Below are 13,948 nucleotides of genomic sequence, written 5' to 3' on the forward strand. Positions count from 1 at the left end.
ATTTGAAAATGGCAATAGCCTACTTGACTGACAACCAAGATAGCCATTCAGCCTTGTGCAGAAGGGGGGATCCCCTTTTGGATCATCTGCTCTCTGCCCATCTATGTTTCTGCCGCATCCACAATTTGCACGAGCGGAACATTTGGCCTTTTCTGTGGCAAAGGTTAGAATAGTCTGACGAAAGATAGTCAACCTTTCAGTTCGAAACGTATTCACGGTGTCATTTATCAATATAATTCACGCAGTGGTGAAGTGTGGGCGTGTGGGGGGCGCAGTCATCGTTTTAAAGAAAGCATTGAGATGGCGCATGCGCGTGGATTTGAAGAGAGCATACGCCATATTGAATTCCCGTAGGATTCGGCTTAGCTATTTTCCAGTTAGCGGTGTAGGGGACCACTTTATCAATGGTCCTAGCTCGGTTTAATATATAAATGCTAGTCTTTAAATAGTCCCGGTTAGCGCTGTGGCCTTTAAAAAGGCCCTACAAGCTGTACCGGAACACAACGGGTTCGCAAGTGGCTGTTAGATACTTGTAGGGGGGGGGTTGCTGCCAGAGAAAGAAGTTGAATGGATCCGAGGGTAGCTTGGATTCAGCCCGAACAGAAAGGACCTGCGAACGCCTTATGGATGCACGTCTGGGAGACCTCTCAGGGAGTACGCGCTCTCTCCGCTCAGCAGAAGCTCCATAATCAAAACCACAACCATTGTGTGAATTACGCAGCGTTAGATGTTCTCAAAAATGTGGCGACCGCGGTGGCATCGAGCATTTGCAGCAACGGCAGCAATGGTAACGTTACAGGCGGCGTGAACAGCAGCCATCACAGCATCGCAAGCGGCGCTGCGATGTCCTCACCGGGGATAGCGCTTTTTTGCAACGGGCATGCACAAGATTCATCCACCGCTACGAGCTCCACGGACCCGAGCGAGGGCAAAAATCACAAAACGCGATCTGTCTCCTCGGCATCTTCGCAGGAATCCGGGCCGGACAGCCCCCCTTCTTCTTCTTCTTCCAGCAACACACTTGAAAGGACTACTATAGGTGGAAGTGTTACGGGTAATATGAACATGGGGACCGCCAATCTGCTTCTGCACTTGAGCGACAGCATGGACAATGTAAATCTCTATCAGCACCACCATCAGCGTCTGCGGGAACAGTCGGCGTACAACTTGCAGCAGATTTGCGCGAGCCGCCACCAGGTTGTGTCCGTACCTGTTCATCACCCCCACAGTCACCACCCGGGCCGGAGGAAAGGTGACAACAAGGCCAGCACTTATGGCATGAATTACTTGCTTTCGAATTGCACGAATGGCAATTATGTGAGCTACTGGACGCCCTGGAAGACGAGGAAGTACAGTCCCGGGGTCCTTGGGTAAGAGCCTTTCCTTGCGGATTTTTTTTTTTTTATTGTATGTACGGCTGTGAGTTTGCAATGTGCTTTTATGCATAGACAATATTTGAGCATATAATAGCTACCCTTATTATAGTATTACAATGCATTTACAATTAACTGAGAGGTTTCTGTTACTACAACGCTTTTAAACGGAAGTGCGTGTGTAATTAAACTTTCAGTAAAAAAACCAAACATCTTTATTAAAAACGTGTTGAACATTCCTGTTTAAGAAAAAAAAAGGTTGCTTGTTTTAGGACTGGCATGCTCATATTTCTTTGCTATGACAGTACGGCACTTTTTTTTTTTTTCAGTTTTATTTTGAAGGGGTTTCACCGGATGCCGCCTTCTCTAAACGTGGTTTGAATGGCAGCATCAGGATGAGCAGAGATTATGATCTATTCTTTCTCCACATTGATATTTTTTCTCCCTCTATTTGTGGAATGGACTTTGTTATACCCTTTAGCACCTTGTTTTGTAACAGCAAGCATTAGACCTGGCTGTTACAAGGTCTAATGCTTGTAACGTTTTTTTTTATATAGATTGTGAGCTAGCAGGCAAGCTAAACATTGCTTTACGTTGCTGTGACAGTTCATCCCTGTGAAGAAAATCCCCGGTAAATAAATGTAACGGTTATTAAGGGAAAGATTATAAATATGGCTTGAGTTGGTTCATTTTGCTTTATATAACTATTTTATTAAATCTATTTTTTTCAAATAACTTTTTTCTTCTTTTTTAAGCTTTCAAATCTTTAGTAAATTTCCCTGGGGGCCAAAGTATATCAGGAATGTATTGCCGGGGTCCATAGTAAAAAAAGCTTCAATAAAATATGATTTATTTGGGGAAAAAATATTTTTTTCAATGAATTAATAATAATGAGCTGGACTGTAGCCTCATAAAAACGTCTTACTCTTGTATTGCATTTTACAAGCCTCTGTCACAAGTGTCTGCTACATTGTAGTCATTATGCATTCACTCCACACTCAGTGGTGGTAAGCTCCTATTGTAGCCACAGCAGCCCTAGGGCAGACGGTCCATTTACCTCGTGGCTATAATGTGTTGTTTATATCGTGTTCTCCAATTATGTCAGTATCATACACACAACTGTCCTGTCGAGCATTCTGGTTATTTCTTTAAAAATTCATAACTCTGCAAACGAATGGGCTAGAGACTTGCTCTTTTTTTCCACATACTCAGGAATTTGTACACTACAAGTGAGTGGCCGGATTGAATCATCTCGCGGGCCTGTTGGAGACCCCTGCTTTAGTGCATTTTAAAAAATAACATATAAAATTACCATAAAAACCAGCATGTTGACTTTTTTCAAAGGAAAAAAAAAGTCCAAGACAAGTAAAACCTTGGAGGGCTTTTTACACTTTATCATTAGGACACAGCAACATCTCTAAGTGTCTGTAACCACTGCATTTTTTTTCTAAATTTTAAGGCCGGCAGCAGCTCACGAATTACCTGTAGCTCTCCAGGGCCTTTCCGAGTAGCTCAAGGCTTTCCACATTTCTACATGAACTTGATGAATAGTTTTTTTTAATACTTTTTGTTCCGTACATGCTGAACTTGATGTGTAAACCTTTACGTATAAAGTATTAAGAGGAAACGCCAGTCATTTTCTCTAATTGTGTTATTGTGTGAGTATAATTTTGGCTACAGTCTCCCCAAGGTGAACTCCACTTAAGTCACGTAGTTTATGTTATGTGAAGAGGCCAATAATATGAGTAATTAATTGAGTACTAACAATGACTAGATTGCTTTCTGACACACTGCATGTAACTTGTCCAAAAGGAGATTGAAGCCATTTACTCCTTAAGACTTAAGCACTTATTTTGTTTATAGGGAGTCAAAGCTTTGTGGAAAACTTTCTCATGCATCCCAGGTACTTGTGATGTTCATAATTGGGAGTTACACCCATCTGGGTTATTTCTTTAAAGAGTTGTACAAGCTGCTGGTTTTAATGTTCTTTTTTTTTTCCAGGAGTTGCACAAGATTAGGTGCAAGTTTTGGCTTGCTGCAGTTTTTCTCCAGGGTTGGTGAGCTTAGAGTTACATGCCTTTTTGATAACATCTTGTTATGACAGACAATGACTTATGGTTGAAAGTGACATTAAAATGATCACTAAATATTGTTTACATTAAAGGTTTTTTTTATGGGTTGTCGCCGTTACTGTTAGTAAAGAGCCATGTGCCCTCGCCTTAGTAGCAAAGAAGTAGTTTAAGTGAAACTAACAGAGTGCTTTTCCTCTAAATATCTAAAGATCTTCTTCTTCTTCTTCCTCTGGGGCAAAAGTTGGTTAATAAATTGTGACAGAGACTCCTCCAGTCTGTGCTTCACACTGACATCAAGTAGAGCTGCTGTGTTTGGAGAGGCTGAGAGACTGTTTGTTTGTGCGTGGTCAAATAAACGTATTTCTTCCAGATGCAAAGTGTGAAAAGGAGGCCCTGCTGATTAATTAGTTTAAATAGAGAAGAACAAGGAATAGAATTAAACTTTTTATTTTCTGTTTTTGTGCAGGCTCCACGAGGAAATAATGGACTTCTACAACTTTATGTCTCCCCGGTCAGAAGAAGAATCTATGAGGAAAGAGGTGGTAAACCGAATAGAACGGATCATCAAGGAGCTCTGGCCCACTTCAGATGTAAGCTGTACATGGAGCTAAGGCTGCACACTCACCCGCAATTCTAATAATTGTAAAAGCGGCAGTCACAGTGGCAGACAATGTTCAGGCAACATTGTTTCCTCTGTAAACGTTCAGACGCTGTATAATGCATGCAATGCTTGTATTAGTTTTGTAGTTCAAAATGTATCTTATTCCTCTTGTTAATGCTCCTGGAGATGCTCAAAATGTGCACAGTGGGAACTGAATCTTGATGTTAAAAATATACATTTTTACGTGCAATCATTTTCATTTCAACAGACATCTAGCTTTATGTTTGTTCAAAAATAATATTTCAATCTATCAATTAAAAAAGAAGAATAAAGTAGATGCTGCTCTGACACGGTGGTGAAAATACCTCTGCCAATATTTAATCATGCAAAACACATGCATACGAGATTTATTGGCCACCAGCCTCCATCACTTCAGCCAGACTGCCAGGTAAATGGATTGAGCCGCTGATTTGTAGGCTCTTTTCATTTCCACCTATTAATCCTAGACTTACTGTGTGCTGTAGCCGTGTCACAGACTGAGGGAACTTCACTTAGCTTCCTTTTGAGAGAACAGTGCATTGGCAGCGCTCTCTGTTGGCTGTGTTTGAAGTGAAACCCAGAAATACTTAATAGGCTTTTTTTCTCTCTATTTTGAGACAATCTAAGATTATGTAAGTCATTTCTGCCGTTACTAAGTGCGTTATCAAGTTAGGTCTGTCTTTGTGATCAAACTTTTGGATTTCCGTTTATGTTTTACTTGTCTTTGCGTCCTCAGGTTCAAATATTTGGCAGCTTTAGTACAGGACTGTACCTACCAACCAGGTAAGAGCAAGTCTGCAACAGAAATCTAATTACTTCTGTAATACACGCTGTATAATCACTTTTTTGTGCCCTAGTGACATTGATCTGGTGGTTTTTGGGAAATGGGAGCGACCTCCACTACATGAGTTAGAGCAAGCTCTTCGCAAACATAACGTTGCAGAACCTTTCTCCATCAAAGTGCTTGACAAAGCTACAGTAAGTTCCTCTTCAGACCAACTGCAGTTCATTTTTTAACAATTCAAAAACGTATTTATTTGTAATAAACCTAATTGCTTTGAGTTGAATGAACATACAATTGTTTCTACCGGTCATGATATTATTTAAACATGTTTAAAGGCATGTCTCTTGTCTTGACTCTTGACGAGTGATGTTGCTCTAAAATGTGCCTGACAGATGTCTGTCAACTGCTGCAGTGATTTTAATTAGATTCCAACTGATGATCCCATCTGTCTCAATATAGTGATTAATGAGGTGTAGCAAATGTCTTATAGTTACAGATTTGCAATTAGGATTACAACCAGAAAACATAACAAAATGCTCATTTGGGGAAGAAGGGGTTAAAACACAAAAGGGCAATGGGTTCGTTTTTCGCTGCTGTCAGGGACAATCTGTTGTGTCTTTCATCTGGTCACTGAATGTTATTGACGTTGAACCATATTTATTGTGCTAACTAGCCAGCATTTAGTTAGAAATTGAGCAATAATCACTGAATAGACCGTAATAAAAATTGCCCACGCAGTTCTATTAAGTGCGTGCTTTGACCTCTGCACGCTGCAAACCAATTCTGTTTGAGTGACATTAAACAAGTTGTACATTTCTGAGCTCAATTAGACACATGTAACTTTAGGACCATTGCATTAATCTGTTACTATTGTCTCATTCACCCAGGTGCCAATCATTAAGCTGACAGACCAGGAAACTGAAGTGAAAGTAGACATCAGTTTTAATGTGGAGACTGGAGTCAAAGCAGCCAGCTTTATTAAAGATTATGTTAAGGTAAGACAAGTCTCTTATTTTTGGTATTTACAGTAAATGTATATGTGAGAAACTCTTTTGAAACTTTATTGTGGGGGAGCTCAAAAGGTAATATATGCTTGTAGATTATGACGATCCACGGAAGGAAGGAAGGGAGTCCCTTGTTCTAACATCTTTCTAGAGCGGTCACAAGTGACATATAATTACAATTTTAGACGGCTGTCTAAATTTAGACTTTGGAACTTCCCCTTGTGAGTGTTGTTCAAAGAGCTTCACTTAAATTGCCCTTATGGCTCAACTTCTTTATCCTAAAGTGAGAGTGGTTTAACTTTATTTGAATATGTTTCAACTCTTGACTAATGAGGAACAACTAAAAACTGAGGAAGTCGCTCTGTGGATGTTCAGCCAGCTTCGTCAGCCTCTGTCCTGTTCTTACATATTCCGTAGTAATACATGTTGGAGCTTGAAGGCCTGTTGTCGGCAGCCATGCTCCGCATCAGTGCAGTGTTGGTGGATGTTGTTAAAGCGTGGGTGGATCACGCTCCAGTGCTGTCTTGTCAATGTAAGGTCACCTTAAGGTGAATCCTCCCATACCAGATTCTCATGCAAACACTGGGAGCTGAACCCCTCCCAGTCGTGTTCGCACTTCTTTAGAGAATATTTGAAAGGTCAGTCCGGAGCTGTTGCTCATTTGGCTCAGATAATGCACACTCATACAGCTAAGAGGTGAGACGGCCTGTTTCTATAGGAAAAGTAACATACTTGTCATGTTTATTCTTAGAACGTCTGAGTATAAACATTATCCTGTCTACCTTTCCAGAGAGTAGCTTGGTTGGAAGATGATTTTATATATTAGTTAACCATGTAAGCATATACTGACACACTGACAATTTTGTGTTTTTTTTCTTTTTTCCAACCAGAAGTATCCTGTTCTGCCTTACCTCATCTTTGTGCTAAAGCAGTTTTTGCTGCAGAGAGACCTAAATGAAGTATTCACTGGAGGAATCAGCTCCTATAGCCTTATCCTCATGGTCATCAGTTTCCTACAGGTACACTAGGACCAAATCCTGCTTTGCTCTCAAAGTCATGCCATAATGATAGTTAAACTTTTACTGTCTTCTCTCCATTAGCTTCATCCTCGCATTGATGCACGTTATCCAAATGAGAACTTGGGCGTCTTACTGATTGAGTTCTTTGAGTTGTATGGTCGCCATTTTAACTACTTTAAAACAGGGATTCGCATCAAAAATGGAGGAGCATACATTGCCAAAGAAGAGATCATGAAGTCTATGACAAATGGGTCCAGGCCTTCAATGCTGTGTATCGAAGACCCCTTACTCCCAGGTAAGAAACAAAATGCTACAATGCTTGAGCTTTTCTGAGATACTGTACTTCTTAGCAAGAGTGTATTGATAATTACGATTCCCTGTATTTATTTTCATGTAGGAAATGATGTCGGCAGGGGCTCATATGGTGCCCTGCATGTCAAACAAGTGTTTGATTATGCATACACTGTCCTGAGTCACGCTGTGTCTCCACTCGCGCGATCATATCCCAATAAAGACTCTGAAAGGTCAGATCTCACTGCACGCCGTTTGTTGATTGTTAATACTTGTCATTGTTTTTACATTTTGAGTGTTTTTCTTGCAGCACCTTAGGCAGAATCATCCGACTGACTCAGGAAGTTATTGATTACAGAGAATGGATTATTAAGAAATGGGGCGGCCGAGACCTGTCACAAACGGACAACAGGGGTAAATGCTAAATCTTTTCCCAGAATAAAAACGCCACGGTGCCTAGAATGATTTAAATCGTGTTAATGTAATTTTGACATTCATTTTGAGTTATTCTTCCAATATCAGCACCTCAGAAGGAGCCAGTTTCAGGACAGGAGTCCAGTTGTGTAAGCACTGAGGAACAGCAGAGGGACTCCGTATCCCCGCCCAGCGCAGACTCCCCCATGTCTATATCAAGTCCTCAGCAGCACTCCTCTGCCTCTTCCGTGTCCTCACTGTCAGGATCAGACAACGTAAGAAAAACAATCATTTATGAGACATCAAGTTTCTTGTGCTGTTGTATAATGACAATAAAAGGCACCTTGAAAACAAAGTGTAACTGTTATTACAGAATTTTGAGGTTCATTTTCCATGGTTGTTTCACCTGAACACACCCTATATTTGAACAGGACTCTGACTCTGCTCCGGTGGGTCCCAACCCTCCGCCTCCTCTTCCCCCTTACCCATCCTTCCAACATTTGGGGCTGGCTTTGCCTCCAGGATTCAACATGGCATCTGGCAAACCCAACTTAGGAGCACATCCTCTCCTCATACCTCCAGTTTCACAGGTATCATTATGATGGACTTTCAACAGTGCGAATGCAAGAATTAACCATTTTTTGCTGCTTTACTGATTTTATGCTCCCTCTCCAGGCTCACGTCTCACTGGCCGGTGGTCTAGCAATGCACTCTATACCTGGCAGACAGGTGTGTATAGACACCAGGCTCCCCCCTTTCTTCCACTTGCACTCCCCAGCCCATGCTCATGTCCCTGCCCCTTCCAGCCCCCAGCCTCTGTCCAGCCCCCCCTCCAGCTACACTCACAAGGTAGGACGGCACCCACACATGACCATTGTAATGCCCAAATCTGACTCTGCTCATCTTGTTGCCATCCTGCTCCAGTTTGGCTCACCTGTTAACCCTACAAAGAAATGGCTAAACCATATACAATATTTATAGTGTTGTTTTTGTCCTATCCTGTTCACTGTTGTAGAATGGAGTCAAGTTCAACATGAAGAGCTTCCATAACCCCCCACTGGTCAACAATGCTGTCTTGGCTAACCGTGGACATGTGCACACACATACGCAGTATCACCGCAACACCTGGAGACGTAGAAAACGAGACAGCCTCCCAGTCAGCCTCAGCAGATAGAAGCCACTCTGTCGCTCCCCTTTGTTTCTTCCTTTGCCTCTTTGGTGCAAGCATCAGCGCTTAGATTGTCTTGAAGAAGACGGGACCCTCAAACAGAGGACCAGACCTGCAGCACTCAGCGCTGCATTTTCCTCTTGGAAGCCCAACCTTCACATTTCCACATATTCTTGTTTCTGTGTCTTATCTTGCAGAACCTTGTTTCCCTTTTACTTGCAGTATTTTTTTTTATTCAGGTCATCTAAGGAACTTGGAATTTTTGCCAAGTTAGTTTGACCCTGTCAGGCCTATTGCAGCCAAGCTGCTTGTGGTAGTGTTACTTTATCACAGAACAAAGGTTTAATTTGGTGCAATAATGTTTAACTTTTTGAAACTAAAGTAAATGCTTATTTAATTTTTTGCATAAATGTAAGGCATTTTATATTATTTTATGTTTGTAGGGTTTTTATTTGACTACAGACCTTTCTCCAGGCAGCATCTTGAGTGTGTTCATCACTTCTATTTTTTATCGTATTTGAATGTGTGTGTTGCTGTGTCTCATTTGTCTTGAGATGGACATTCAGAAAGGCCCTACCCCTTTTTTCTGCCTCATTCTGCCCCTGTGTCCTTTAACTTCAGAGGGAAGCTCTGTCACATAAGAAGTTTGTTGTCATGCTATGCAAGGGAGAAAGTGATCAACACGTTGTTCTGGGACATGCAGATGTTTCTTCATTGCCAATACGATGGAAGCTTCTGTTTAAGTATATTGAGCTCAGAGCATTCTTAACATTGTGCCTGCACCTTGTACTTGTATCTTTGTTGTGCCACATTCTATTACTATATGTTTACACCAGGAGAAGGCGAACAGTTGCCAATGCCAAACTTCTTCCAAAAGGAGGGAGATGTTATCTTCTATCCTGGAATTCTTGATTATTCTAATCTATTTATTTTGCAAGTTTGGTCACTATTGGTATTGGCTTGGTTCGCAATCCATGTACTTATCAGGATTCTGAAGAGGAAGGGGTAAAAATCTGCCTGGAAAGAAGGGAGCAGGTCTTTCTGAATATAGTAAAAGGGAATTCTATTATGATTCCATTCAGGAATCTTGTATATTTTATTGCCAGGTACTTCCGCTAATTGTTTGCAATGCCTTTCATTGTGTTTACGTGGGGTGTGTGTATGTTGTTTTTAGTGGGCATGTCCCACTCACAGAAAGGACTGTCCGCACTGGGCGCTAACTTTACACACACCGGTGTTATTACTATGCAAGTGGACTTAATTATTGTGTCTCCTGTCTGGTCTTTTGTTTGCCATTTCTTTCTATTTTTCCACTGACAAACGTTGCTTGTTGGACTTGAGTAATGTTACAAAGCATTAGACTCTGAAAAAGCCAACGATTAGAATGACCAGTGGCCTCCTCCCTCATCTTGAACTTGTATGAAGGCCTCTGTCAGATGTGAAGTAGCGGGGCTGTTCCCTTTGTGGTTGGATATGAGTCTGTGTTGTGTGTAACTTAACTGAAATAATTGTGAGATTCATGACCTTTGCCACCACTAGTTTTTAATCAAACACACAACGGTTGATAAGCAAGTGCACCCAGAAAGCGTCTTGCTCTCTGTAGATGCACGCAAATAGGACAAATTGGTGACCCAGCTATTCCTTACCCTCTACAATGACTGTGTTTAGTTTTTTTTTTTGTTCCTTTTTTTTTTTTTTTTTTTGCACTATTACACTATTGGTGTTTAGTTTCTTGGTAAAAAACCATGGCGACTCTTAATTGGTCAAAACCTGTACCTTGCATCATTACAGAAGAGAAGCACAGAAGAGCCAAGCATCCACATAAATTACACAAGGCTATTTTTATTCATTACTGAGCAGAAAAGCCTAAATTTGGGCAATTTGGTGATTTCAGAGGGGTATATGTTTCTCATGTTTTCCCCACCATTAATTTGGAAGCAAGTTCAATGTACTAAATTCCTAAATGTAGTAAATTGATTCAAATCATATGCCACATTAAGAAGCGGCAATGATGATGGTGATGAAAAGTTATTGACTATGTTCACAGCAAAGACTGATGGTGTCCTCAGTATGGATTAAAACAATCTCTGTCCATTTCCACAGTCCAACATGGTTCACTCTTCCCGTTGAGTTTTCTCTCCACTGACACTGATGGAAGTGCTTAGACAAAGGTTCAGCTTGTGCTTTTGCCATAATGCCTTCACTTCTCGGGTCTGGTGTGAGTGTGAAGAAACCAGGGCAACAGAGACAAGCTCAGACCACTGAGACTTTGTGTACACATGAACATGTAGATGCAATGTACTATGCTCCATTGGGACACAATGGTGGATTTTAACCTGGCGGCTGTCGTTAGAGTGGAGGCAGCCCCACTGTGACCTGGCTTAGTCATGTGAGCTGTGGCCCTCAAAATGAGGAAACCACTAGCCAGCAATTTGTTTTTGGACATTTTTATGTAAATATATTTTTTTCTATTTTATTTTTTAATAAACATTTTAAAATCCAACCAAAATGTGTCTTTTGTTTTTTTATGTTGACATGTTTACAAATAAGCAACCTTTAAAACGGGTCCCCAACTGGCGGACCTGGGTCCAGATCCAGACCTCCAGAGGCTTTAGTCTGGACCCCAAAGTCATTTCATCCTCTCAATATACATAATTTCTAAAGCAGAATTAAAAAATCTAGATTATTTGAATAACATTGAAAGAAGATGGCAACATTGTTGATTCATTGATCAGATCTGCTTTGTAAACAGACAACCTGTGTTCATGTTTTAACATTTTCCAGAGCAATGACTGCGCATGTCCGACCCTGGACATACATATGTCGAAAGTTACGAAGGAAAGGTTTGGGGACCTCGAGCTAATTTAGTAGGGGATTAGTTGTTTATTGAATGCATTCAACAATTTCAAAGGCACTTAACTCATAAGGGGGAAATATGTATGTTTTGTCACCAGGCACTAGGGGGCGGTATCATACTAACGCTCAGAGGAGAGGCTGGTAAACCTATTATTTTGTAAAAAAAATAAAAAAAATAAAGTCGAGTGTAGCCAAGATCCATTGACTTTCATGACCTCGATCAGCCTTTCATTGAAGGATGAAGCATGTTCAGTTTTGGGATTGGTTTTATCAATCTCAACAACATATTTATAACTTGACGTTGGATTCGTGCACAGTTGGATGAACAGGTCTCCCAAAAGTCAGACATCAGCTGCTTCCACACTTGGCTGAATGTTGTAAGTAGAGTATAGGACAGGACAGATGAGTCAAGAGTCGAAGACTAATAATATAGAATGGGTTTGGCTGTTATGGGCTGCATGGCTATGCAGTAGTTCAAGCCCTTACACTGCTACTGGGATGGGGACAGAAAGATTAGTTGCAAAGTTCTATAGTGGGGTTTTCAAATAGCTAAAACAATCAGGAGAGAGGTAGAGATCTATAAGGTTGGATGAATAGTAATATATTATGTTTGTTTTTCCAGTCTTGCAACAGAACTAATAATTCTATTAATTTACTATATCACAATAAAAAGACTATTTACATTATTGAGGCAGACATGGTCAAGGGCCTCAATGTAGCCTACATAAACCAATACTTTTAAGAACCTTGTGTTTTCCCTTCATTTCTGCATCCTCCTGACGCTGCTGGTGCCCCTTTCTTCATACGTGGGAGGGTGTTGATGCAGAATTAGTGTGTTAAGACCGAGTTTCCTCACTGCGCTCTCATTCTGTCACTGTCTTCCAACATCGTGCAGTGCGTGCGCGTGGGGGGGTCATTGGTCTTGCATTATATCACAAAAAGTAACTTTCTAGAAACATACCTTAATCTGGAGGAAAATATCTAGTTATATAAAAACATGGTTTACAGTTCGAATTGTCGATGTGCCTTTGCTTGGAATAAGGTCAGACCATGAATCATGTCCTTAGCCACTCTACTACAGGGGACTTTCTCGATAATAATAATAATAATAATAATAAAGATGTGTGAATCTGGTGACTCCTGGGACTCCCCCTGCAGCCATTTATTCACCACCATTTCTGTGGCTGAAATAAAAGTGTTGTTGGAAACTCTATTTAGTTTCTGAATCATGCTGTACAATAAATGTTTATATTGGTTGTTAGTCTACTATGCCCCACTAGATGGCGCTGTAGTGGCATTGGCATCATTTCTGGGTCGGGTAAGCAAACCTCAAACATCAAAATAATGTTTTCAATTTACTTTCGCTATAGCCTATTTTTATTCTGTTTAGTTTGCCAATACATGTAGTTGGGCAAGTGTTTGTCTCAGATTAATTTCAAAAGGCACTTAAGGCTATTATCACTCTTCAAGTCCCAGTTTTTCCTCTCAAACTCGCCTGTCATAGTTAAGAGCTAAAGTAGGCCTACACTGCAAAGATCACAACAGCACACATTAGACTTGTGCCATTTGTGTTTGAGTGTGGTCCTTTATGCTTGGGCCCAGTGTGCTTATAGTGCCTTTCTTCACTATGTGCAGTGTATTGATTATGTGGCTAATGTGAAAACTTGATTATGTAGAAATCATTATCCTATTCATCCTATTATTATCTTCATTGCTGGATGATGGCTTCTATGTGGTTTTATCTGCATTATAGAAAGCTGCAGACCCGGAGCCGAGGCAGATCCACGACGGTGTGGCGGATTTGCCGTGATAGTGCGCCCTCTGCTGGTAGGAGCGGATCCACGATGGTATTATTTGTTAATATTTTATGTTCTACAAATTGTTAGGGGTTAAAGCATGTTCAGTTTTGGGATTGTTTTTATCAATCTCAAGAACATATTTATAACCTGACATGTCTCTCCTAAATGAAAGGATTCGTGCACAGTTGGATGAACAGGTCTCCCAAAAGTCAGACATCAGCTGCTTCCACACTTGGCTGAATGTTGTAAGTAGAGTATAAGACAGGACAGATGAGACAAGAGTCGAAGACTAATAATATAGAATGGGTTTGGCTGTTTGGGCTGCATGGCTATGCAGTAGTTCAAGCCCTTACACTGCTACTGGGATGGGGACAGAAAGATTGTGATTGTGATTGTGGCTAATGTGAAAACTTGATTATGTAGAAATCATTATCCTATTATTATCTTCATTGCTGGATGATGGCTTCTATAATACGATGGTATTATTTGTTAATATTTTATGTTCTAAATTGTTATGGGTTAGGTTAT

General features: G+C 40.8%; 1 protein-coding gene across 2 annotated transcripts; it reads left to right on the plus strand.

Annotated features, from left to right (window-relative positions):
• Nucleotides 1-11,274, plus strand: tent4a (terminal nucleotidyltransferase 4A). Of its 2 annotated transcripts, none has more exons than XM_079570476.1 (13): nucleotides 1-1,370; nucleotides 3,912-4,035; nucleotides 4,822-4,868; nucleotides 4,943-5,063; nucleotides 5,757-5,864; nucleotides 6,764-6,892; nucleotides 6,974-7,187; nucleotides 7,290-7,416; nucleotides 7,494-7,597; nucleotides 7,706-7,872; nucleotides 8,029-8,187; nucleotides 8,273-8,446; nucleotides 8,613-11,274. In XM_079570476.1, exons 1-13 carry the CDS (start codon nucleotides 568-570, stop codon nucleotides 8,769-8,771), a joined length of 2,436 nt encoding a protein of 811 aa, XP_079426602.1. In that variant the 5' UTR covers nucleotides 1-567; the 3' UTR covers nucleotides 8,772-11,274. The 2 variants fall into 2 exon arrangements, with proteins under 2 accessions (XP_079426602.1, XP_079426603.1); XM_079570477.1 differs by having other exon boundaries at nucleotides 8,273-8,326.
• The last annotated feature ends 2,674 nt before the right edge of the window (nucleotides 11,275-13,948 follow it).

Source organism: Gobius niger, assembly GCF_951799975.1.
Source record: "Gobius niger genome assembly, chromosome: 14".
Taxonomy (NCBI): Eukaryota; Metazoa; Chordata; class Actinopteri; order Gobiiformes; family Gobiidae; genus Gobius; species Gobius niger.